The sequence below is a fragment of the Rhinatrema bivittatum genome, chromosome 10 (assembly GCF_901001135.1).
Source record: "Rhinatrema bivittatum chromosome 10, aRhiBiv1.1, whole genome shotgun sequence".
NCBI classification, from domain to species: Eukaryota; Metazoa; Chordata; class Amphibia; order Gymnophiona; family Rhinatrematidae; genus Rhinatrema; species Rhinatrema bivittatum.
Genome location: NC_042624.1, coordinates 71,822,234 through 71,846,915, shown reverse-complemented (window position 1 = coordinate 71,846,915; position 24,682 = coordinate 71,822,234). Strand labels below are relative to the sequence as shown.

The following is a 24,682-nucleotide window of genomic DNA, read 5'->3' as shown; positions in this document are numbered from 1 at the left end:
ACAGCCAGAGGAGCTGTTTGGCAGACTTTGCCGTAGCCATCGCTTTTGCCTGGACGTGGAGAAGGTCGTAGGCGCAGCCTCTGCCCACGGGGGGGGTCCTGGGGTGCAGAGCAACTTTGAACCCACCTGAGACCTGCCCGCAGCATGAGACTGCTGCAAATAGGCGCGCGTGCACCCCCAGCGCCAGGACATAAAAAATGCGCATCCCATGAGCCTTGTGGACCTGTGCGGCTTTACAAGCTGGGAAACCCTCCTGTATTGTGATTGCAATAAGTAGTCTTGTTTTGTGGGGTTTTTTTTTTTTTTAAATCTAAGCATACCTCTGGGAGGGGGAGCTTATCTAGTGCACAGCCCCCCTAGAGTCCCGTCTCGGGAGTGTTCCATTCCCGCAGGCGCTACAACTTGTGTGTGGGATGAGAGGGAGAGGGGAAGGCGATTGCTGGATCCCTGATTCCTGCCAGGACCGGGTCCATATCATTGGGCAAAGAGGCCGTAAGGGGTGGAAGGGTATCCTCTGCATCTGGATTACCAGCAGGATCCGAGGGTACCAGATCCATGGGGAGGTCGGGGAAGGGGCACTCCCGGGACCACCCATGCTCCAAGGGACCCTGGGGGCTCCGCAGCTGGTCTGAGGAAATTTTTATTTTTTATTTTTTGCCGGGGGCCAACCTTCCTCCTCCTGCAGGCTAGCTAAATAAAATCTTTGCAGGAGGGTGGCAAAATCAGATACAAAATGAACCCTGGAAGTCCAGGAGAGGCAAGAGGGTGACCAACTCATCCTGGGGGGGGGGGGGTTAGCTGCAAAAAAATCAGCCCCCCAGCCCCAGGGAGCTCTGAAAACGGAGCAGACAAAAAGTCCAAAATGGCCATCGTTTTCGGGCTTGCCTGGCCAAGCTCTGGGGAGTTTATCCCTGGGCTAAATTTGCACCCTGCCGGGGAGGGACCTACCCCACCCGGCAGGGAGGCAGAGAAGAGGTCCCTTCTCAAAAGAACATGAAGGGACTGGCAGAGAAGAGCAGCCTGCCTGCCGCGGCAAAAAGAGAGCCGCTCTGAAGAAAAAAAAGGCTGCAGAGAAAAAGTTTGACGGCCTGGAGTGAAGCAGGGGGGAAACCTGCTGACTCCTGCCTGGCTACCGGTTCAACCCAGGTGGGGGAGAAAGACACAGAATATTGGTCTGCTGCTGTAGGTAAGTATTAAAAGCACTGGGAGCACTTTTAAACTTAAGCCTGTTTCTGTGTAACTTTTTTTTTTTAAATAAACTGAGCACAGCAGCGTAACATTAAGACCCTTCGGCAGCTGGGGGGGAGACGAGCCCTGGACAGACTCTGTCCCCACACCTGGAAGCGGTAACGGACACAGGCTATGCACTGCACAAGGGGCAAAGCTCCCCCCTGAGTCCGGCAAGAGCCAGGAGACTGAACCGTCTCCTGAAGAAAAAATCCACAACTTCCTGACTAAACTTTTTAACAGGAAGAAAACAACTACAAAATCCCTAAGGAATAAGTACTTGCTTGATCCCAGAAGGAAGGAAGAGAAAGAAGGCTGACTAGCCTAGATCAGGAGACCGAAGGGAGACGTGCTGCACCTGCTGGAGCAAATACTGAAGGGTTACAGGATAGGCTCTGTCCTCATATAGGATATCCTTTCAGTTTTAGTCTGTCTCCACCTGCTGGAAAGGAGGCTCAACCCACAATCTGGACTGATCCGGGTACGTACAGGGAAAAAGGCGATAATCGGGCCGCACGTTACTGTATGGGAGGGAATAGCTAATCCGATCGTTTACATATCATTATACATGTCACGGGCGGAAAGGGATACGCGTCGATTTAAAGAAGCGGTAAAGATTGGTAAAAACGGATAGTGAATCACAGGTTAGACTGACGTGGCCAAATTGTGGGTAGAAAGTGGGTTAGAAACAGGGTAACCGTGGCTGCGCTTTACTGTATCGGCCCATTGGTGAGCAAAAACAAGGAACCTGAAATTGGGCATATTCCCATTACATATTCAAAAGATATTAACATGCATCAAATCCAGGATGGGGAGTACATGTCAACAATGCTGCATTCAAGGCATTTGGACAAACAAGATGCAGCTCTACACAGCAATATCCTAGAGTTGAGAAGGATCTACAATAGCCTGCAAGTATTCCACTACTGCCTTTGGAACAAAATTGTACAAATAAGAACAGATAAGCAAGTGGCTATGTTCTGTATGCACAAGTAATGAGGCAGTGGTTCTTGTCTCTGCATAGAAGCAATGAAGAGTTGGACATTAGCAGTGGGAAAAAGAGAATGCATATCTTGGCAGTCTATGTTCCAGGCAAAACACTAACCTGGCAAACACAGCCGTCAGCTACACACCGATGAATGATCACAACAACAACTCTACAAAGCAACTTTAAGTTATATGGCACACTGAACAGCAATGCAAAAAGGTCTATCATAAACTACAGTTTTGCTCATAGACCTACCAACCATTTTTCAGTTTTTAATTTTATTTTACAAAAAATGCAAAGAAATAATGAATTGTCTTTAAAAATGTATTTTAGCACAAAGTGCCTGGAACAATTTGTGTGGCATTTGTAATCCACACCAATCTTTTTATGGAGTTGAATACTTTTGCAACTCACTGTATGTGGTTGTTTATTGGTCAAATTCTCCTTTATAACAGAAATCATTTAGATGATTTTAGCCCTTTTTTTATTATCTGCTATTCATTTCTCAAGCCTTTAAAAGAACCTTTTAGTAAAATTTAACTTATGAAAACACTAACCGAGAAATTATGAAAAACCAGCAGAATTGATTGTATTGATCTTTTAATAAGACAAAATAAAGAGGAAATTTAGGTACAGGTCTAGGCTTTATTTTATTAAAAACACAGGCTTCTGGAATATGTTACACATATGCACTTCTGAGGTTAAGAAAACACTTTAGTCTGAATGTGTTGTTTATTTTCTAATATCTTTTCCATTAGATCACTAAAAGTCAGATGGCAAAAGTGAAAGCTAAATTTCTCTGGGGCTTATTTTCTCACTGTGCTGAGAGACTACAGTGAACACAGAACAAATGGGACAGGGCTGCAGCATGGATAAAGGCGCATATAAGCCCAGTGTTTGGCAAATACTTTATGATATGTGCTACCACATTGCTCTCTGTATCCCAGACATCTGGTTATGGTCTGTAAGGTGACGGAAAACAATGCGGCTAAGTCTCCAGCGCCGTTTCACACCTCTTGGACGGGATGTGAGGACACACCGATTTCGGATCCTCACAGGGCAACTGTCTCTTGGCAAGGCAGCAATCTCTTTATCAGCCACTTCCTGTGACAAGAGCAAACGTGTTCCAAGAGTTAGCTTTATTTACTCAAACTTTAGCTTTCAATCCCTGATGCACTGTGCAGAATGCTGAAACTTAGTATTCAAAATCTTGCTATTTCTTCCTTTAAAACAGATTTTCATCAGGGAATACAATCCCAGTGCAATAAAAAAAAAAAATCTGCTACTTTGGAAATGGATGTTATTCATACTGGCTAAAGACAAGTGGGGGCATTAGATTGAAGTGACAGATACTGAACAACCTCTTTGCAACCTGAACTAAAATTTCCTGGAGTCTGTGTGTTTTGGTCCTGTTGCAAAAGGGATTACAACTGAAATGAGAACAGAACCTGTAGGGAGATACCTGAAGTTTCCCTATGGTATAGCAAACTATGGATTCTGATTTCACAAAATGGACACAACCTGTAATTTCAGCTGAGAAATATACAGAGATGATAAACTTTGGCCAGAATACCAGTACATCACTGAATTATCTGATCTGCCAGCACATGTTACTTAACTAGGCCCCTCTGAAGGAATAGTCTTCTCTCAGCAAACAGAACTGACCTAAGACAATTCAGGTGAGGTTTGTGTGGGTATGAGAACAGATCTAAGACCTGCAGCAAAGCCCAGTTCTGCCTGGAAGAAGGATCCTTCAATCCCAAAAGACGGTCTTATCAGACAGGTCAGCTCATTGGTGAACTCTGTCGTGCGGTTTATTTATTTTATTTATTTATTTATTTAGTTTTATTTTAGGTTTATTGAGCAGCTGTGTCAGGTGCTAGCCAGATGACCCCTCCAAGAAAAGGGAGGAGGGGGCATCATTTCATGATCTTGTTTTACTAAAACAGCATAGGAGTAGGGCTCAGGAGGGCAGCAGTGAAGAAAATCCAGTAACACTATCAGAAGACGTCACCTGAGCTATTACTGTCTGCTTCTCCCTTCAACCAAGCCAATGAGCTTCAGTATGTTGGAGGGCACTGCATATAGGAGAATTCTTCTGCCTGCCCCTTCACAGCTACAGAAGAACTTATCTTTTTCCTCTCCCGGGATCAGAGAAATCCTCTTAGCTCAGTAGGTGACTAGAGATACTAACATGTGCTTCTATTAGCAGAGACAACCTCCGAGAACTCCAGCTTCTCTCAGCTCAGAGACCAAGACAAGCTTTAGTAGTGTGACTAAGGGTAATCTAAGTATTATGGGTATTTAGTAAATTTCATATTCTAGGCAAGTCCAGGCTAACCTGATGGGTTTTGCACAGAGTTCACCTACAATATGCTAAGGTTAAGCATTATAAGTATATGCTGTATTTGTATTATAAGTTTCTTACCTAAGTGACACAAGTCATTTGTATCATTCTAAGTAGTAAATCTGAAATGTCTGAGAATAAAGAGTCTGATTTTGAGATAAAATGTTGTCCATTCCTGGGTTTCTCGGATCATATATAAAGGTAAATAAGTGGTAATCTTCAGTAACATTATCACTTCTCTCGGAGAGGGAGAGAGATAGATAAAGGGAGGGAGTGGGCAGTACCCCTCTGGCTACAATATACCCTTATAATTCCTTATAAACCCATTTATTAAAAAAAAAATTCATTTTAATAGCCTGTCACACCTGTGAATTTGCTCCTAACCAGAGTAAGTAGTGGCTCCTTGCAGTCATAGAAAGGTTCTCTGAAAAGTAAGCCACCAAAAGCACAATGATGTAACTATCAGTTTATCACAGCAGAGAGTTGAAGGGGTTTTGAGTTTTGTGTGTGACTAATTTTGACATTCTTGCAAATAATTTAGAAAATGAGGAAAAAGTGAAATTGCTTAAATTTCTGTTCAGTGTACACTGGAATACTGTTTCTAGATTTTTTGATTGTGGTTAGTTGGCATCTCAACATTTGTAGCTAGATTATTTGTAATTGTTATTGGGTTCATTCTAAATTGTATAGTCTTCTAAAAATAGGTTCAACTGACTCTTTTTTGCTGTAAACCACTTTGCAGTTCTCAAATGAGTCTACGTTAAATGTAACAGGGCAGGCCTTTCTTCCCTTTGCTTCTGGCCATTTCTCAGCACCATAGCTTTAGTTGGAACAGGCTGACCCTAATGCCAGGCCTTTTACCTGCAGCTCTTTCGGGAGAATTGTGTTCTTCCGTAAGGCATTGAGCCTCAGTCGCTCATCTGCAAATTCGAAGGCCATCTTCCTTCTCTTGACATCACGCAGCATCCGCCAGTCCACATAGTAACTTCTTGTCTGGCCTGCGTTCGCAACCCCTGACCAGGAAAACAACTGATGATAAAAAAAAAGACAATGATTTCCATGGGATGAATTCCTATCTGATTGAGGGGCTGAAAGATTTTTTTTCCTCTTGTCTCTATGGAAAAAAAACTGCTTAGCTAATTTTACCCTTAGTCAGATATTGGGGCAGAAGAACCATGTTCATATTATATCTCATAGCTGCCAGTCTGTTATACAAGAGACAATCCTTAAACACTTACAAAAATTTTTTTTTTAATAATACAGCTCAACAATGCCTGAATTTTCAAAAGGAGTTATGCACGTACAAGCATATGTGCACATAAGTAGCCTGTAGTCTTGTACAAGCTATATTATAAACAAATGTGCATATTTTTGTTTTTGCACACACATTTACCTGCGCAAAAAAGGGACAGTCTAGAGAAGCTCCAGGATAGGGCCAAGAGGAATATATATAAGTTGCTATTTTATAAGAGATTTACACAAATATATTAGAAAAACTTAGTTACAGAATTTTACACCTGCTAATTATGTAGTGCAATTGATATCAGTCTCATCTGCTATTATTGTGTGGGAGGTCTGGGTGGAATTCAGGGTAACGTATTAAGCAAGTCTCAAAATGGAGATGGAATAGGTGACCTGGTTGACATTTTGGCAATATGGCAATTTTAATTACATATGCTATTAAAAAAATATGATTTCTGCGTACAAATTAGTTATGCAATTTTTTTTTGTGTATATTTATAAACTAGGAAAAGAACGCGCGTTCATGCATAACCAAAGCAATGCATATACGCTGGGGGTAGACATATACATATTTTATAAGCTGCATGTCCCTGATACACAAGTTATAAAATATTGTAGTCAGTCTTCATGCAGCCATATACGTGCATATATAGGGCTGCGTGGGGTTGTTTAAAAGTTATCCTCCCTGGTTCTGAGCTGATTCTCGTTTCAGGTATGTATAAATAAAAAAAATAGGATGACACCTTAGCAGCCCAACCTATTGCAGCAGTTCATGTTTGAAACAGCAGAAGTGTAGCCTGATTATAGAAGAGTTCAAATCTCAGTAACCTCTTAAGCTCTTTCTGATTAAAGATAGCTGCAGCCTGACACTAAACTTGGCATTCAAATAGCATAAAGCCAACAGCTCTCGATCCCATCTCTCAAGGTTTGTGTGTCGAGCATCTTCAAAGCAATCTACCTCTTCCAACTGGCAAAAGGGTCTTGATCTCTCTGTACAAAGCACTGCCACTGAATCATGCTGCCTACAAAACCTATGGTATTTTTAGGGACTATAGTTTTCAGTTTTTATTTTATTGTTCCTGAGACTCCTGGGTTTTGCCTCCCCTCCAGCAGATGGAGTCAGAGAAAGTTTTACCGACACTTAAGACGAGATGGCTCCCACAGTATTTTTCTGACTCCAGCAGATGGTGGAGGTGCAAAGCCTGCAGTCTGTCTAGAAAAAAATAAAATTCAGAAAGGGCACATAGGCTTCTGTCTGTGCCTCCCAGAAGGTTGTTAAACCCTGGTGGGGGTCATCCCTTCTGATGTATAAGGCCTGAGTGCAGGGGATCGGGGACTCTTTGTTGCTCGGATCCCTGGCCGGACAGGGCAGACACCTGGAGGTCCCGGATCACTCGCCCTGTGGGATCTTCACAGCCTGTCGCCTCTTCCAGGAACTTGCTGTGTGGTGTGTGTGAAAATGTAGGGCAGAATTTAACCATTCTATTTTGTCCTCATAAAGAGCTTTATGTCTCATGGATAGACATTTGAACTGGATTCTATAGAAAACAGGGAGCCAATGAAGTTTGCTAAGTACAGGCATAATGTAGTCTTGTTTTTTTACTCCCTGTCAAAAGCCGGAATTAAGACCATTTCCGAGAGGCCTGCATAATCTTGACCTTGTGGGTGAAATTTAAGATTTTGGCTATCACTATCCTCGGCCTAGTCTCTGCTGCCCTTTTAGCTCCTAGGTGGTGTGCTCTTTCGATGGAGAGGTTACCTTTCAATTCCGGAAGATTTAGGGCTTCAGGAAGCCATGTTTCCAAAATGTCCCCCAGTCTGAAATCATCTATAACTTCGGGGAAACCAATAAAGCGAAGGTTCGACCGTCTGGATCAGTTCTCAAGGTCATCGAGCTTTGAAGCCTATTCCCCTACTGTTTTCTCCAGGGCATAAGGTTTAGTGGTGAGGTTGAGGGAGTCGTCTTCAAGGACTGATATTCGCCCTTCTACCTGGTCCATCCAGGGCCCCAGATCAGTTAGCGCTGCTTTAACTTCCTCTAATTGTGTCCCAATACTGCCCAATTTCTCATCGAGGGCTGAGCACACAATTTCTTTAATTTCTGCCAGGAGTTGTTTGTTAGGTAGGTGATCCACGGTATTTTCCCTTTATTGCTGGCAGTGCCGGCGCCATTTTGTCCTTTGGACCACGGCCCTTTTCCTTGTCCTTCCTCGCGCCCCGGACCGGCATTGTCGTCTGGGATTTATGCATAAATGTCATGATTGACATGTGCTTTCTTCTATAGTTTCTTTTTAGACTTTGAAATTTTTGTTATGCAAAGGTAAGTTGAAAAAGGCGACACGGTGTCTGGAGCTGAGACAAACATGTCCTGCTCGGCACAATCGCATCACGTGACTCTCTTGCTACACCCTTTTAAGGGCCAGGCCATAAACGAGAATTGGGAGGAGTCTTCCATCACAACTGGGCCCTACCATAGTAGTCTGTGCCCCTGGGGAGGCCTGGGAAGAGAGGGAATGGGGTAGGGTAACCACACAAGATCCCTATGAAGTCTGCATACCATGGTTGTCTCAGCCAATTGGAGGCTACCGGGATTACTGTGGTGGGATGCTGTTCTATTCTTTTTATCACTCTGCCTATAAGTGGCCAGGGAGAAAGATGTAGAGAAGGTCATCCCTTGGCCAGGGTTTGATTAGGGCTTCTATTCAGCAGATCCAGTTTCTTTCCTTCTGCTGAAGAATCTGCTGGCTTTGGATTCACTTGAGCCTCTATCAAATCCATGAAGGGAGGCCACACTGGTCCGCTATCTGTTGGAAAGCATCCTGGCTGAACTCCCACTCTCCTGGATCCAGCCCATTTCTGCTAAGGAAGTCTGCTTGGATAAGAACATAAGATATGCCATACTGGGTCAGACCAAGGGTCCATCAAGCCCTGATTCCTATTTCCAACAGTGGCCAATCCAAGTGACAAGTACCTGGCAAATACCCAAACATTAAATAGATCTCAAGCTACTATTGCTTATTAATTAATAGCAGTTTATGGATTTTTTTTTAAACCCAGTTACACGAACTGCTGTAACCACATGATCTGGCAATTAATTCCAGAGCTTAACTATGTACTGCAATGTGAACTGCTAAAAGGCAAAGCATATTCTGCTTTGTCCAAGAAAAGAGCAGGCTTGATTCTTCTGCTAGTGGGAAGATGTGGGTGCCTCCCTGCTTGTTTATGTTCCAGCCTGTCAACTGTCCTCTACCCCTCCCCCCCCTTCCTCCCAGCCAGCGATTAATCTGCGAAAAAAAATATTTCCTCCCTCTCTTTTTCCTCCTCCCATTCAGCCACCAGCCCATCATTAAAAAAATAATTACTCCCTTTCTGTCCTTCCCCTCAGCCTGCCAGCAACACTAGTACAATTAATACTCCTACCCTATGGACTTCTTTTTCAGGCTGGGACCAGTTTCAAGACCTAACTATTGGGAGGGAAGCAATAGCAGCTAAATGTGAACCGGCCTGCATTAAATGAGTCAGCATCTGCTTGACTCTCAGGCCCCAGAGTGGTCCTATCCTTTCCTGGCTTCTATACAGGAGGCAGAGCAGCCCATGACTCAATTTTGTGCTGGTTTAACAACATTCAGCTGCTTCTCTCCCAGTATCACCTCCAACTGGGGGGGGGGGAGAAAAAATAAGGTCTGCCAGGGGAGAAGGAGGAGTTAGGATAGGTTTCTGCTGTCTATGGTGTAGGGTGGAACAGATACTGCTTCCTCCTGCAATCACTGGCAGAAGTGCTGCTGGGGTCTGGTGTTGGTCCACAGATCTTTGGTTGAGAAACACTGCCTTAGAAGACAGGGAAGCAACTACAATAGCCATAGATATGTTCTGAGAAGACTCTTAGACCACCCATTCTCTCTTCTCCCCTTCACCTTACAGTCAGACCATAGTATCCCCAGATAGCAGCCAAGGAACTAACCTGCCTTGCTCCCCGCAGCATGCAGCTCAGAGTGGAGGCTGCCATTTCTTTCTGTCTGTGTTACCAGATCTGAAATACAAAATAAGTGTACAGGAATATCAAAATTATTGCATTTTGCAAACAATTACTGTATTCTGTAACTCTGAAAAATGTGCAGTGCAGACATACAGCAAGACAGAAGAACAACTTGAGAGCAGATTTTATGAAAAGAAAGGTTAAATTATTTGTACCTGATAATATTCTTTCCTTATCACCTGCTAGACCAGTCCATTATATTTGGTATTTCCCCATTCCTCGCTTGCTGGAGACAGAAGGCACAACCCCCTTGATGACTTCACTCTGTCATAAAGCGGGCGTGGTCATAGGCCTTACCAACAGCCTCCTGTCAGAGCAACTGGCTCAAAGAACCTACACTTTGATTTGACTTCTTACGTCTACAATTTCTGTTCGGAGTTAGATAAAACATTAAAACAATACAACAGTAATAAACTGGGGGACCTGAGATCACTTGACTTTCACGGATCAGAGGATTAACATAATCCAATAAATAAGAATACGCAGAAATACAGTGACAAGACACAAATTAATAGCAAGTATCCAAATTTCATCAGTTCTATCACCATTTAAGAATGCTATTGTCCTAATATTAAAAATCATTAAGGTATACTACACCGATATTGTACACTTTTATACTTTTGATTGCAAAGCTTCGATATATCAAATCTCATACGATGGGTTATAATGTGGATTTTGGGCATGATCTACGTTATACTTATTTATTTATTTTTAACTTTTCTATACCGACGTTCCTGTAAGCATACAAATCACATCGGTTTACAATATAACTGCAAAATTCGCTCAGAGGCGATACAAAGAACAGGGGAGGCAATTAATAGTGGAACGGGTCAAAACATAACATAACATATCATAACCTAACAAATCATCTTAAAACAGATGAGAAGATAACTGCAGGGCCGGCGGAAGCACTAGGCGAACTAGGCGATCGCCTAGGGCGCTGAGCATTAGGGGGCGCCGAGCCGCTGATGGCCAATGGCCGCCGGTGGACGTCATCCCAATAGCGGCTGAGCGGTGAACTACTGCTATGCTGTGTGCCGAATACACACAACAAGAAGATCGGCGGGGCCGTGGTGGAGCTCAAGTCACCACGGCCGGAAGAAAACAATCGCGTCTAAACATGCTGGTGCTCCAGCTCCTTCCTGCCCGCGCGGCCCCGGAAGAAAAATGTTGCCGGAGCCGCGCGGGCAGGAAGGAGGAGGTGCATCAGCCAATGCAGGAGCTTCTCCTCCTTCCTGCCCGCGCGGCCCCGGAAGAAAAATGTTGCCGGAGCCGCGCGGGCAGGAAAGAGGAGGAGCATCAGCCGCGTACAGAAGAGGAGCAGCGCGGCTCGAGAAGTCCGGGGCCGCTGCAGCGGCCGTGAAGAGGAGGCCCAGAGGTGAGAGAGAGACTGAGGGTTTGTACAGTGTGTATGTGTGCCTGTATGAGATGAGTTGAGAGACTGTGTGTGGGAGTGAGGACCTGAATGTTTGCAGAGACAGCATGTGAGAGCCTCTGTGTGTGTGTGAGAGAGACAGCATGTGACAGTGAGAGCCTGTGCTTGAGCAAGACAGCATGTGGGAGTGAGAGAGAGCCTGTGTGTGTGAGAGTCAGACAGCATGTGCAAGAGAGAGACTGTGTGTATGAATGATTGTATGACAGAGAGCATGTGACAATGAGAGCCTGTGCTTGAGCAAGACAGCATGTGGGAGTGAGAGAGAGCCTGTGTGCCAGAGTCAGACAGCATGTGCCAGTGAGAGACTGTGTGTATGAATGATTGTATGAGAGAGAGCATGTGACAATGAGAGCCTGTGCTTGAGCAAGACAGCATGTGGGAGTGAGAGAGAGCCTGTGTGCCAGAGTCAGACAGCATGTGCAAGAGAGAGACGGTGTATACATGATTGTATGAGAGAGAGCATGTGAGAGTGAGTGCCTGTGTATGTGTGTGTGTGAGAGAGAGAGAAAGCATGTGAGAATGAGAACCTGACTGTGTGTTTGAGGGAAGAAGACAGATGGAGAGAAAAGAAATATGTTATAAAAGGAATTGGCAAAAAAATAAGAAAGGGAAGGTGGAAAAAAAAAAAGCTTGTGACCAACTGATTAGAAAACTAAGATCAGACAGCAAATGTAAAAAAAAATAAATTATTTTTTACTGATTGGAACATGTAATCTTTGGGAATGTGCAAGAGTAGCACTTTCTCTATGCAGATCTCACAATGTACCATGAGGCCTGCACAGAGGAGGCAGCAGAATGGGCTTCAGTGCCAATAGTAGCAATCAGCACCTCCGCAATAGCCATACAGCAACAGTGACAGTGGCAGCAGAGGAATGAGAGAGGCTCTGAGGTTGCTGGCAAAAGAAAGAGAGGGGGGTCTCTGCCTTTAGTGTGTGCATGTGTATGAATGGAAGTTTGCCTGGCGGTGTATGTGTGTGAATGCATGGGTGCCTGCCTGAGGGTGTGTCTGTGTATGAGAATGAATGGGTGTCTTCCTGGGGTTTGTATGTGTGAGAATAGATGCCTGCCTGTTTGTGCTGTATGTGTGTGTGTGAGAATAAATTGGTGCCTGCCTGGGGGTCTGGGTGTGAGAATGAATGTGTGCATGCCTGGGGGATGGGGAGGGAGTGGTGTGAAAATGAATGGGAGCCCGCCTGGGGGTCAGTGTGAGAATGACTGGGAGCTTGCCTGTGTGTGTGTGTGTGTGTGTGTGTTTGTGTGAGAACGATTGGAAGCTTGCCTGGGAGTGTGTTTGTGTGTATGTGAGGGAGCCAGTGAGAGCATGAGTGTGTATGAGAAAATCCAGGGGAGTAAGAGTTTGTGGGGGGGGGGGGGGGTGGGGAGGGGGAGAGAGTGCCTTAGAGCCTGAGTGTGTCAGTGTCTGTGAGAGCGAGAGGTTATGGTTGGGTATAAGAGCATGAATGTGTATGTATGTGACAGTGTATGTGTGAGAGAGAATGGACATGTGAGAATGTGTGAGAGAGAGAGGATAACCTCAATCAAGAGCTCCCATGTATGGACAGCAGGGGCTTTTTAAAATCCTTATTAGTTTTAATTATTGTGTGTTATTTGATATATGTGCTGTTTTGAAATATTTTATTGGTTTTAGGAAATTGTAAAAAATGTATATGATTTTAATTAATAGAAATTCTATTTATCAGTAGTTTTAAAATATTATTTTATTAGTATGGTTTTACTATTATAACTGATGCTTTATGTTTCTTGATTTTATTTGTTTTATGAAGAATGGTGGTTCTGTTTTTCCATTGTTAATACACAGAGTCTGGCTTCTTGGGGTTTCCATTTCAGTTTTTTCTAATTTGTGCTCCTTTATTTTGTATTCTGTATTTGGTGAGGGTCTGTCTCTGCTCTGTGTGTGTGACCATGATGAGAGATTCTGCTAGCATAGGGATCTATAGCAATCGGGTTTGTTTTGTTTCCTCAGTAGGTGGAGTATTGGTATTCTAGGACCCAGTGTAATATTTACCCTTGCTTATTCACAGGTAGGGTTATTGTTGTTTGAGTCCTTGGTGTTATTACTGTTATGTTATGATGGGATTGCAGTATAGATTTTGAGTGTCTTTTTTGTGGTGTTTTGTGTTAGTTCACAATGTGCCTGGCAGTGGAAGCTGTTTGTGCTGCTGTTACTGTGAAGTGACACCAGAATTTGAAAATATCTTTCAGTATGATGAGCTGTAAGGGAAACATCCAAGCTCCATTGTTTGGGGGGAATTTCAGTGGATGCACAGAGTTACAGAACTGGAGGTACAGGATTTATATTGACATTCTGTTCCTTCCTATATATTCCTGACTTCACTCTCATAGCCACATAGAATCAGTTGACTGAGGCTATCAACATAATTTTATAGTGTGAAACTGGCCAGCTTTTTAAAATAACGCAGAGGACCCTTTGGACTTTTTTATTAACACTTTTTTTTAATAACCAATTTTAAAGCAGGATCCATGCTATAGAGGTGGGTGAGATGAAGAAATGTCATTTTGGCGCCCCCCCCCCCCCCCCCAATTCTTCTGTCTGGAGACACCACTGATTTTCTGTGACCTTAAGCATTAGTACAAGAAGGATTAAGGGGGGATGCTGGAGAGGCACACATGCATTGGCCCCCGGGCACCGGAGACCCTTGGTACGCCACTGGGTGCGAGCCATATGGAGCCGCAAGTGGTGGCAAAGAGGAGTGGAGTTTGGCAGGCCGCAAGCAGTGCCCAACCTGCTTGCGACCCAGAAAACCCCAGTCAGCGGGCGTGATCGAGAATGAGGTAAGGGTCGGGGCCGAGACCGGGGGGGGGGGGGGGGGGGCGCAAGGGAGAAGGCTCGCCTAGGGCGCCAAATCCCCTTGCACCGGCCCTGGATAACTGAGAAACACAACAGGAGCGATACGATGGTCTGTGTAGACCGACTGGGATGTCTGATTAGAAGTGACAGAGTTAAGTAAACTTGTTTATGTAAAATTTATCCTTTGTAAGTTTGATATTTTTGAAGTAATTGTAATAAAAGTATTGTAAAATGACATTATCTTCCCTTTATCTGTAATATTGTAAGGTTGTTTTTTTGTTTTTTTTACAAAATCGTTGATGAAGAATTTTTGCAGTTGACAGCTTGCCACTTTTGAACAATTGGTTCTTTCTTATAAGGATAGAGGCCTTATTTCTAAGCTTTATAGCCTGCTGCTATCCAAAACAGTTGATGCATTAAAGAAAATGAAAGGAAGATGGGAAACTAATATTACCCACAATATTTCAGAGAAGGAATGGAGGAGTATTTTTTGTTAACCAGGAAAGGATAGCTCCATTTATGTTACTAATCAGGAGTCTGGATAAAAACTTCTGTATCAGTATTATATCTTTCCTAAATTAAAAAAAAGATGGGTATTCAGGAGGATGATGTTTGTTGGCAAAACTGGGGGAAAGGAAACTTTTTCCATATTTGGTGGGATTGACCCATATTACAGATAGATTTTGTCATGGATCTATCATGTTTATGGGGATTAAATTGCCCTTGGGCCTTTTAGTTTATTCTCTTGGGTTCTCAACATGGGAATTTTCATCACGTTAGAAAGGAAGGTATTAGCCTAACTGGTCATATACTGGTTGCTGTTAGACATAATGTGGCTTGCCATTGGGGATCTGTGTCAGCTCCTCCTATGATGCAGTGGTTGCATCTTCTCTGGAGTGTATACAAAATAGAGTACATTACCTTTCAACTATGGGGCTTCTATTCCACTGTTCCTAAAATGTGGGAGCCTTTGATGGTTTCTTCAGCTAACATCACAAATTATTAAAATAATCTAGTCTATATTAACATTTGGTGCACACCATGCATTAATGGCAATGCTTAACGTTGGAGTTGACATGGGGCGGATTTTAAAAGTGTTACGCGCGTAACCCTTAAAAAAAAATAACTCTGCGCGCACCGAGCCTATTTTGCATAGGCTCGGCGGTGCGCGCAAGCCCCGGGACACGTGTATGTCCCTGGGCTTGCAAAAAGGGGCATGGCCTGAGCCTCCAGACAACAGCAGCCATTTGCTGCTGTGCCTGGGATCGCGGTCCGGCCGTTGGCCGGCAGGCGTAACTTCTTCAACAAAGGTAAGGGGGGGGTGGGAACGGAGGCAGGTTGCGCGGCTTGGCGCATGCAAGTTGCACAATTGTGCACCCCCTGCGCGCGCTGACTCTGGATTTTAACACATGTGTGTGGCTGCGCGCACATGTTATAAAATCGGGCATAGAATTGTGCACGGCGGGTTGAGCGAACAAATCTGTGCCCGCGCGCAAGTTTTAAAATCTGCCCCTATGCTTTTTTGCTATTCTCTTCTCTAAAGCAGTGGTTCTCAACTTTTTTTCTGCTGGGACTCACCTGACAGATGGTTCTTACATGCATGACACACTAAACATGTGACCGTCACGGGACTAAATATAAATATACATTCTGCATCCTCAGGAACCCCCTTGACCCCCAACAATGGGTCAGAAAAGAACTAGGGCATTACCCCTACAACTTACCATTAAAAAAAAAAAAAAGATATTCTGGTTCTGATAACATCTCAGTAAAAGCCAAACAAACTCTCTTTACTGGCAGGCACAATAGCCTTCCTTATGAAAAGATAGTAATTTACCACTAATGCATGTCCTATTGAGAAAACACAACAAATAAGATTGATACAAATACCTACATGCTAGTAAAATACCTCATCTCGGTCACACACAAAGCCAACCCTCGCCAAGTACAGAAAAACCACAAATTAAAAATATGGAGACAATCTGGAATGGAAAGCCAAAACAGCCACTTTGCATGCAGTGCAAACCTGGAGAAATGGAAAGAGAAATATAGCACCTAACATAGTCCCAGGATCCGCAATAATGCACAGAAACTAACCCGCACAAAGTTACACCTGTATTATGGAACACACTCAAACAGTAACAACCCTATCTATGAAAAGGCAACACTACAAATATTAAACCAGGCCCTAAACATTAATACACCTCCTATTAGGAAAACAGAACAAGCCAAGTTGCTCTAGATCCCCACACAGAAATAATTGTAAAACTATACTAATAAATGTTACAAAACAGCTGATGAACAGAATAACATCCAACAATTAAAAACTCATAAAAATTACGGTATTAAAAATTATCCAAATATCAATAAACTATTTTAAAACAGCAGACACATCACATAATACCCAATAATTAAAATGGCAGTCAATCAAGAAAAATAAACTTAAAAAGCTACCTTTACTTACCCTCTCCAGCAGCTTTCCTACTCCTTTCCCTTGCAGCCCATTAGCAAACACCAGGAGCAGCAGTGGCTGTACTCTGTCCTCACGGTCCTCTTCCTTAGGGTCCACAACCAGTCACTCACACACAGACTCTGTCACACAGACCAGTCACCTCCCTGACCAGTCTCTTGTCTCTCTCACAAACACATCAACTCTGACAAACACATCAACTCTCTCAATCACACGCAAATGCTCTTGCTCACATTCTGACACTCACCCACCCACCCATTCTACCACACACACACCTGCCACTCAACGCACCCATTCTACCATACACACACACAAAGCTGCCAGTCACGCACCCATTTTACCACACACACACACACACATAAAGCTTCCACTCACGCACCCATTTTACCACACACACACACACACACACACATAAAGCTTCCACTCACGCACCCATTCTACCACACACACACACACATAAAGCTTCCACTCACGCACCCATTCTACCACATACAGACAAATTAGCTGGAATCCCAAGCAGAAGGGAATTGCTGTAATCAATAGTGCCTTTAAATGTGTCATGTTATTATAAATATCTTTTTTTTTTTATTCTTAGAGGTCATGCCGCCCCCCACACACACTTTCGGGGAGGGTGAAGAGGGTAGCAAGAAAGGAAGAGTGAGAGAACGAGAGTGGTTCTTTGCATGCTTCCTCCATGGCCTCTTGTCTTTCTGTGTGGGGCCTTGGACTGATCTAGCACGACTCAAGGAAAGAAAATTATCAGGTAAGAATAATTTAACCTTCCTTACCGCCTGCTAAACCAGTCCATTACACTTAGGAAATTGGCAGAGAGGAAGACAGGACTGCTTTGAGAATCCTAGTCCCGAAGGCAGCTTTCTCCTTCACCTGAACATCTAAGTCTGTAATGCTTGGAGAATGAGTGCAGAGATGGCTAGGTGGTGGCCCTGCTGATTTCCCCTGGGGAGAGCGATGATGCTTCTGTCCAGAAAGACACCTGTGCTCTCATGGAATGAACATGAATTGCTACTGGTGCCTGTTTACCGTTGAGGATATATGCTGAGGAAATGGTCTCCTTAATGCAATTGCTATTGTGGCCTTGGAAGCCAGCTTTCCCGTCTGTGGTCTGGCAAAGAGCCCATTGGATGTGTTATCTTCAGGCATCATATTACCACCCACCAAACGTCTAATAGGGGGAAGGCTACCCTCCACTTTACATTCCTTCCTCCTGAAACGAGGGAACAGGTTTAAAGGTGATTCAATGCAGGGATATCATCAAGTAGGGCTCGCTACAAGATAGTGCCTGCAACTCTGAGATGCGTCTCGCAAAGCCGAATGCTACAAAAAAAAAAAAAGCCAATTTATTTTATTTATTTTTTAAACAAAAGATCTTTGATGGATTCTTCCTTTAAGGGTTCAAAGGGTGCACCAACTAATGCCCTGAGAAATATTGAGGACATGTAGGTGGCACACTGACTTAAGTAACAGTCTCAGTAAAGCTTTTCTTCTCTATCTCCATCTGCTGGTAGAGGAGAAAAACCTATGTGTCTGGACTGATTTAGGAGGATGATCAGAAAATGGCCAATGACACTCCAAAGTCCCCAAACACCTATAAAAACAAACCCACCAGAAATACCCAAAAAACAGTGCTCATAATTTAAAATACACCACATTTTCATACAAAATAAAAGTTGAATAGAGGTTTTTAATCCCTATCCTGATGTTCCCACACATTAACTCATTTTTCCTGAGGTGTTTTGCATATTTAAAATCCTCCAAAACACCCCGTGGAAAACAAGTTGATTTTCAGCTTTAAAGCTAACATTTAAAATAAGGTAGACGCTTATTACAGGTCCCCAACCTCTCCACTCATGTGCACAATACTTATTTTATTTAAACTTAGCGCATATTAAGTGTTTTTTTAAACTTCAGGCACCAAGATCACCAGGGTACATCCTGGTGGACAAAACTTCAGTAGTAACCTCTCCAAGGCCCTCCCACCTAAATTTGGGAGTTGTTTTAATTTTATTTCCTCTATTTTTAGCTTTTAAAACTGCTTCAGTCAGGACAGTGGGTGCCTGCTGATGTCATTGATGGCGTCAGCGAGATGCGGCCTGTACACCCATATCACACCGAGGGCTTTCTGAAAGCCAATGATGCCTTAATCCTCTCAACTGCAGCAGCAGCTTCCCCAAGGCTGCCACTGCTAAACTGGCCAAACCTGCAGGTGCACACACTTTAAAACTACCACTGCGGCCCTGCTTCCATTGTGAAGCCGGCAGCAGCAGCGTCCAGGTCAGCCACGTGCTCTGGCTCTGCCCAAGCTGCCTCTTCAAATGCCATGGTGAGCTTCCTGCATGCCCCCATGGCTGCCAGTGCAATCGCGGTATAAAGCCACTGAGGCACCATCACTGCTCCTCCATCCGGGCCCTCCTTGTGCCCTCCAGGTCCCTCCAGCCAGGCCTCAGCAAAACAGGCCCCAGGTAAATTATTAAATTTTGTAATATCCTATTTACATATCGAACAAAGCTCCTAGGAACTCTACAGCCTGTGAAGGCTCTAGGTAGCTCTTTGCGAAGTTTTCCTACCCAGTCCAAGTGGCCAAGACTTGTCGGTTTTTCTGGGCATTTTGTTTCTTTACTCTAGATAAGGATGAATCATAATTCCCTTATTGTGTAGGGCTGCTTCTGCTATGACCATGACCTTGATGAAGATCCTTGGGGCTGTTACAACTGAAAATGCTGGGCCAAAATACCATTAAAAAAAAAAAAAAAAAAAAAATATATATATATATATATATATATATATATATATCTTTGAACGGTGGCTTTCTTGGGCATGTGGAGAAGGCCTTTGCCAGGTTTGTTATTACCAGGAACTCTCCCTTTTCTTACAGCCACCGTAACTGAGCGAAAGGTCTCTATTCTGCAATGGTAGACCTCAGGAATCCTGTTGACCTTTAAATCCAACATGGAACAAAGAGTGCCGTCTTTCTCTGGCACGCCAAAGGAAATCAAATGTGTCCTTGCTTCTCTTGGCATGGTGTTAGAGCTATTGCGTCTAAGTCCCACAGTCCTTCCAGGGTTGCCTCCACCACTTTCCTTTTGGCTTGTGATATGCAGGGAGAAATCATGAACATATTTGGGAATGGGGACCCGCACTCTGGTCCACTGCTATCTGGGTTTCATTGCTGGGGGGTGACGGCCCCCCTTCCCTGTAGCTGCAGGTGGGTCTGTTCTCGGCCTCTTCGCCTCTCCCGAAAGGGCTGGAACCTGCCTCTCGCCTCCTGGGCCACCCATGTTCTTGTTTGGTTTTACTTGGTACCTAAAGTGTTTAGTGTCTAAGCCCTTGAGAGGCTGACCGGCATCTTATCTTCTAGGAGTCTTTAAAAGGTTTTAACTCCAACTTCTTCAGCTCTACCCTGATGAGTAGACCCCCCCTTAAAAGGGAGCTTACCCAGGCATACTTTGGATACTGCCATCCAACTGTGTAGCCAGAGGAGCCTCCTAGTCACTACCCCCGAGGCCACAGATTTAAATGATAGACTAAGGCCTGCATTTTCTAAGGTTATTCGGCACGAAACAGGTCCTTACCTTTCGCCGCCAGCGATGTCTCTGCAGAGTCTGCCCCAGTGCCGCCCGAATCTTCCTCTTCCGGGGCCGACTTCGCCCCCATTTAGTGATCACACGCGAAAAGTCCCTTTTCGCGTGCCATCGCTTTTGAAAATGACCCCATAAGTCATATAAATTTATCCACCAGAAAGGCAACTAGGCCTGCGGTTTCCTGGATCCAGCTCAGGGCTGTCCATGCAACATAGCACCCACAAATTAGAGCCTGGCTTGCTTCAGCATTGCTTCTACTCTCCTACCATGAGGATCCCTTAAAGCTGTGCCACCCTCTGTTGGGATGGTAGTCCTGAGAGCTATCGCCAACTGAGACATCTACCTTTGGGATCCACAGAAGACTCTCCCTTTTCTTCAGCAGGCAGGGGATACCAGGTCCCCATAACCCTGTCTCCCAGTGAGGGGAGTCCCTTTATGCCAGCACCATTTGTTGGAAGGCATTGTGTAGAGGAAAAACCCTTGAATTCTTCCTTGTAGGATGGGGTCCCCTGCAAGCTCCTCCTTGCAGAAGAGCCTGACCACTGAAGCTCTCTCCTCTTCTGACTAGGCCTGCCCCTCATCTTATGAGGATACGAGTCCACCCAGCTCTGAATCATCAATAGGCCAATCCTCTTTGTCAGATTCCAGTATAAGGGTGGTGATAGGGGATGGTCAGGGACTCAGGATATCCTGTAATCATTTGGAAACTCCTCTCTTTACCGCCTTCCATTCCTAGGACTGGGGTCTTGAGTCTGCCACTGAATTGGGCTTCTGCATGACACAGCAAACCTGGCGCATGAGTAGGATAAAGACAGGTGAAACTCCTGACTGGTTCCGGCCTGAGGCCTAATCCTAGGACTAATCTGCTTCTTGGCCCTTCTCTGGGGTTTTCTTCCAACAGGGGAAGCAATGGCCCTGGTTGTCATGGGATCAGCTGCTCTTCCTCCCCTGGGAGGAATTCAGCCTCTGCTCCAAGTACCATTTGTGGTACTTCCTCCATGGCTGGGGGATACTCCACGGCCTTTTCAGGCAAGGCCTGGCCTGTATTTGCCTTGCAGGCCGGGCAAACTGAACCTGCTGCCGTGGGAAGCTTTTCTGCTCCTGCTGGAAAGGCACATGCAACCCCACAGCATTTTTTTTTTTTTATTTTTGCTGGAAGTTGTGCCTACCTTCTGGTTCCCATGTCTCCCTGACCTGTCTTAAGCACAGTGTACCACACTCTGGATCCTCCCTCCCTGGTACTCAGCACCAACAGTGATTGGACCCACAGGCCACAGATCTAGCCACATTGCCTGCCACAGCTCTTTCTGCTGCTGCTTTTTTTTTGTTTTCTCCCTAGGGCGTGGGGGGGGGGGGGTGGTTTCTTAGGGGGATCCACTGTCCCTAAAGAAAAGATGTCTGCACCTAGGAGCCTACAACCAGGAGAGGACCCAACTGAGAGGCAGTTGTGCTGGGGAAAGTTACCCCGAAAGATATTTGCCCCAGGAGCTATACCAGGAAGGGACTGAACCCTGACTTTGGGAGCTTCCGCAGTCCATACTCTTGTCCACAACTGACAGAGACTACTGGCAAGGCCTACGAACACTCCCCATTTTAAGATAAAGAATGAAGTCATGAAGGGAGTGCATCCTCTGTCTCTGGCAGTTGAGGAATGGGGAAATCTCAAGTGTAATGACCTGGTCTACAAGCGACAAAGAAAGTTGGGTTTTTTTTGGTGTACAAAATGGGCACGACCACAACAGCAGGAACCCCCAGACCCACTCCTGACCTGCTGCGGTTCTCCTGTTCCCAACCCAAGACCAATTTAAAAAGGTGGTGCCCATAAGTAAGAGGAGGTTGGGGTGGGACAGGCCTCTCCTCCACACAGATCCTCCCTTCACCTCAAAATTGTGACACCGGCCCCACAGCAGAAGAAACTAGGGTGGCCAGTTTTATGCTGGACAGTCCTTTCTGAGCACCCATTTGGGAGTCTAGTTCTCTCACCCAGCAAAAAAAAAAAGTCCTGGGTCCACCCCCTTTTGCTTCCTCTGATGATGGAGCCATTACCACAGCCTGCTGGCTGAGTTGTGTTCCCAGATCTACAAAAATATACAAGACTCACATTGGGGAACTATAAGGGGAAGTATTTTTGTGAATTTTCTTTACTGCAAACTCGAATCTTGTATGCTTTTATTGCTTATTCTCAGACATAAGTAAAACTTCTATACTTATAAATAAGTGTGTTGTGTAATCTATGACAAAATAATTACCAATTTTCCTACCCACTACACTTCCCCTTCTTTTGCAGTCTTCAAACACCTGACAGCCATCATTCTACCCACCCTGTGACATTTTCCTATTATCTGTGAGCCTTGCCCCAACACCCCTTCTTGGCCCGCACATACCGTTGGTCTGTGGGTATGGCTACATCATCAGAACAGGATACAATTTAAAACTTGTCCAGATCAACTCTCTTTTATTATTACTTGTCACTTCTATAGTGCTACTCAATGTACAGAGCACTACATAATAATATAAGAGACAGCTCCTGCTCAGCAGAGTTTACAATTTAATCAAGACAACCAAGGCAAAATCCCTTCAAATCCCTCTACTAATGTGGGAGCTGAGGGACCCACTTAAATACCCCATTACAAAGAACATGAATATTAATTTAACATCCACTGGAAAAAAAAAATCGGTTGCCCTCCCAAAGCTATGTTACCATCAAACTTCCCTAGACTTCCAAGTCACTGACAGGCCAATACAATAAGGTACATCACGCTGAGCGCAGTTTTACTCACGGTTAAGTACATTTTGTGCACATAATAGCCACCAAAGAAGCAAGAAAATTAATGCATCTAAAATGCGCACTAGCTATCACCTGCACATATAAATTCCATGTAAATGAAGACATTAGCTAATACTGTCAGATGCAGGAAAGTGTGCACCCAATGCACATTTTTTTAATATGGGAAATTTAACTTCAGCTCTGGAGGTGGAGTAAAGTTTACTCACAATCAAGGGCTCATAAAACAACAAAATAATTGTTCCTCTGTGTTGCAATAAATGTGTCCTCCTCCTTAGTATCATCCTGGCATACCAGTATTGTATAAACTTATGATGAGAACAAAGAAATGTTTCTTACCACTTATGTTAATTCATTGTTTCCCTTCCAATAAATAAACATTTTACAGGAAGTAATTCAACTTAGGTTTAATCTAACATTATTCTAGAAAATAAAGACTGAATTTACTGCCTCTCTGGTTTTCTTGATCAACTCAATGTATATATTTTACAGCAAATAGTATATATTTTTTCTTCACCTTGTTTTTCTTTTTAGTAAATAAGTGCTTCAAGCGCCACTACTTAAAGGTTTTATAAACATTGTCTATAATTTTTTTCCACAGTTTTTCTTGTAACTAATTTAATATGTGCTAGTTTAAAAAAATGTCTCTTAGCAAACAAGAAGGATTTCTAAATGTATAGCATGACTAAGGGCCTGATTTACTAAGGCTTCCTGTTCTTGCACCTTTTATATAGTCTGCAGGCTCCCAAAAACATGCAGGGGTGAAGGCATGGTTTTCAAAATGTGTTTTCCAACATTAAAATCTGCAAATCTATAAACTTCAACAACATAACAAAAAAGAAGTGCACTTTTGTTACAAACACACAATTTAGATTCCCGTTATAATAAAGCACCTAATACAATAAACTCTTTCGAGCACCAGAAACATTTCTGTCAGCTCGCCCTTTTTTTTACCCCACTCCAATTGCAATATCGTTTGAAAACCACAACAGGCACACAGGGGACATGGCTGTGCATACGTTAGAAAAAGGGTTCAATTGCAGTGGACATTTTCTGCACACTTTTTATTGCATCTGCCTGTGACATTGACCCCACCCTTGGCCCTAAATCTGCACACACGTCCATGCTGTTTATTCCCCACATTTCCTAATACAGCGCAAAGCCAGCCACCTCCTACTACACTACTTACCAGTAGTTTTGTTTTAAATTAACAATCAGGATAATCTACTGCTACTCCCTTGGAGACGTCCAGAGTAAACGCTAGGCAATCTTCCTCTGCTACAGTCACAGTCAAGCGGAAGAGAATAAAAAGCATGCGAAGAGAGAAGGCAGGGAAACCAGGAACGAAGCTCAACCTGGGCCAATATCCCGGGCTCAGGGAGAAAGTGCCATTGTGGGGAAACCAGCGGTCTCTCAGGTCCCAGCCGCTGTCAGTTTGGCACTCATAGGGTGATAATGTTGTGGCTCCTGCTTTTTTCCCCTCCTAGCTGTACTGATTTCTTTCACGTTGCAATAAATAGGGGAAAAGATCTAGTGCCTCCCGGGAGAGAGAGAAACAGCAAAACCCTTCTTCAAGAGTGAGATGCTACAGCAGAGGACAAAACGAGGTACACAGTGTAGCCAGAGAACGTTTTACTCTCTGGTAAATTCCTGTGATACTCTAGCCAGCGGAAATCCCACTCTCTTGTACATTACCGGGACACTCTAGCCAGCGGAAATCCCA

The 24,682-nt window shown here is 44.2% G+C and overlaps 1 protein-coding gene across 1 annotated transcript; it reads right to left on the bottom strand.

Moving 5' to 3' along the window:
• Window positions 1-2,798: 2,798 nt before the first annotated feature.
• MRPS14 (mitochondrial ribosomal protein S14) lies at window positions 2,799-24,676 on the bottom strand. The gene is made up of 4 exons (XM_029617933.1): window positions 24,149-24,676; window positions 9,766-9,834; window positions 5,424-5,591; window positions 2,799-3,319 (listed from the first exon to the last, which is right to left on the bottom strand). Exons 2-4 carry the CDS (start codon window positions 9,808-9,810, stop codon window positions 3,137-3,139), a joined length of 396 nt encoding a protein of 131 aa, XP_029473793.1. The 5' UTR covers window positions 9,811-9,834; window positions 24,149-24,676; the 3' UTR covers window positions 2,799-3,136.
• Window positions 24,677-24,682: the final 6 nt, after the last annotated feature.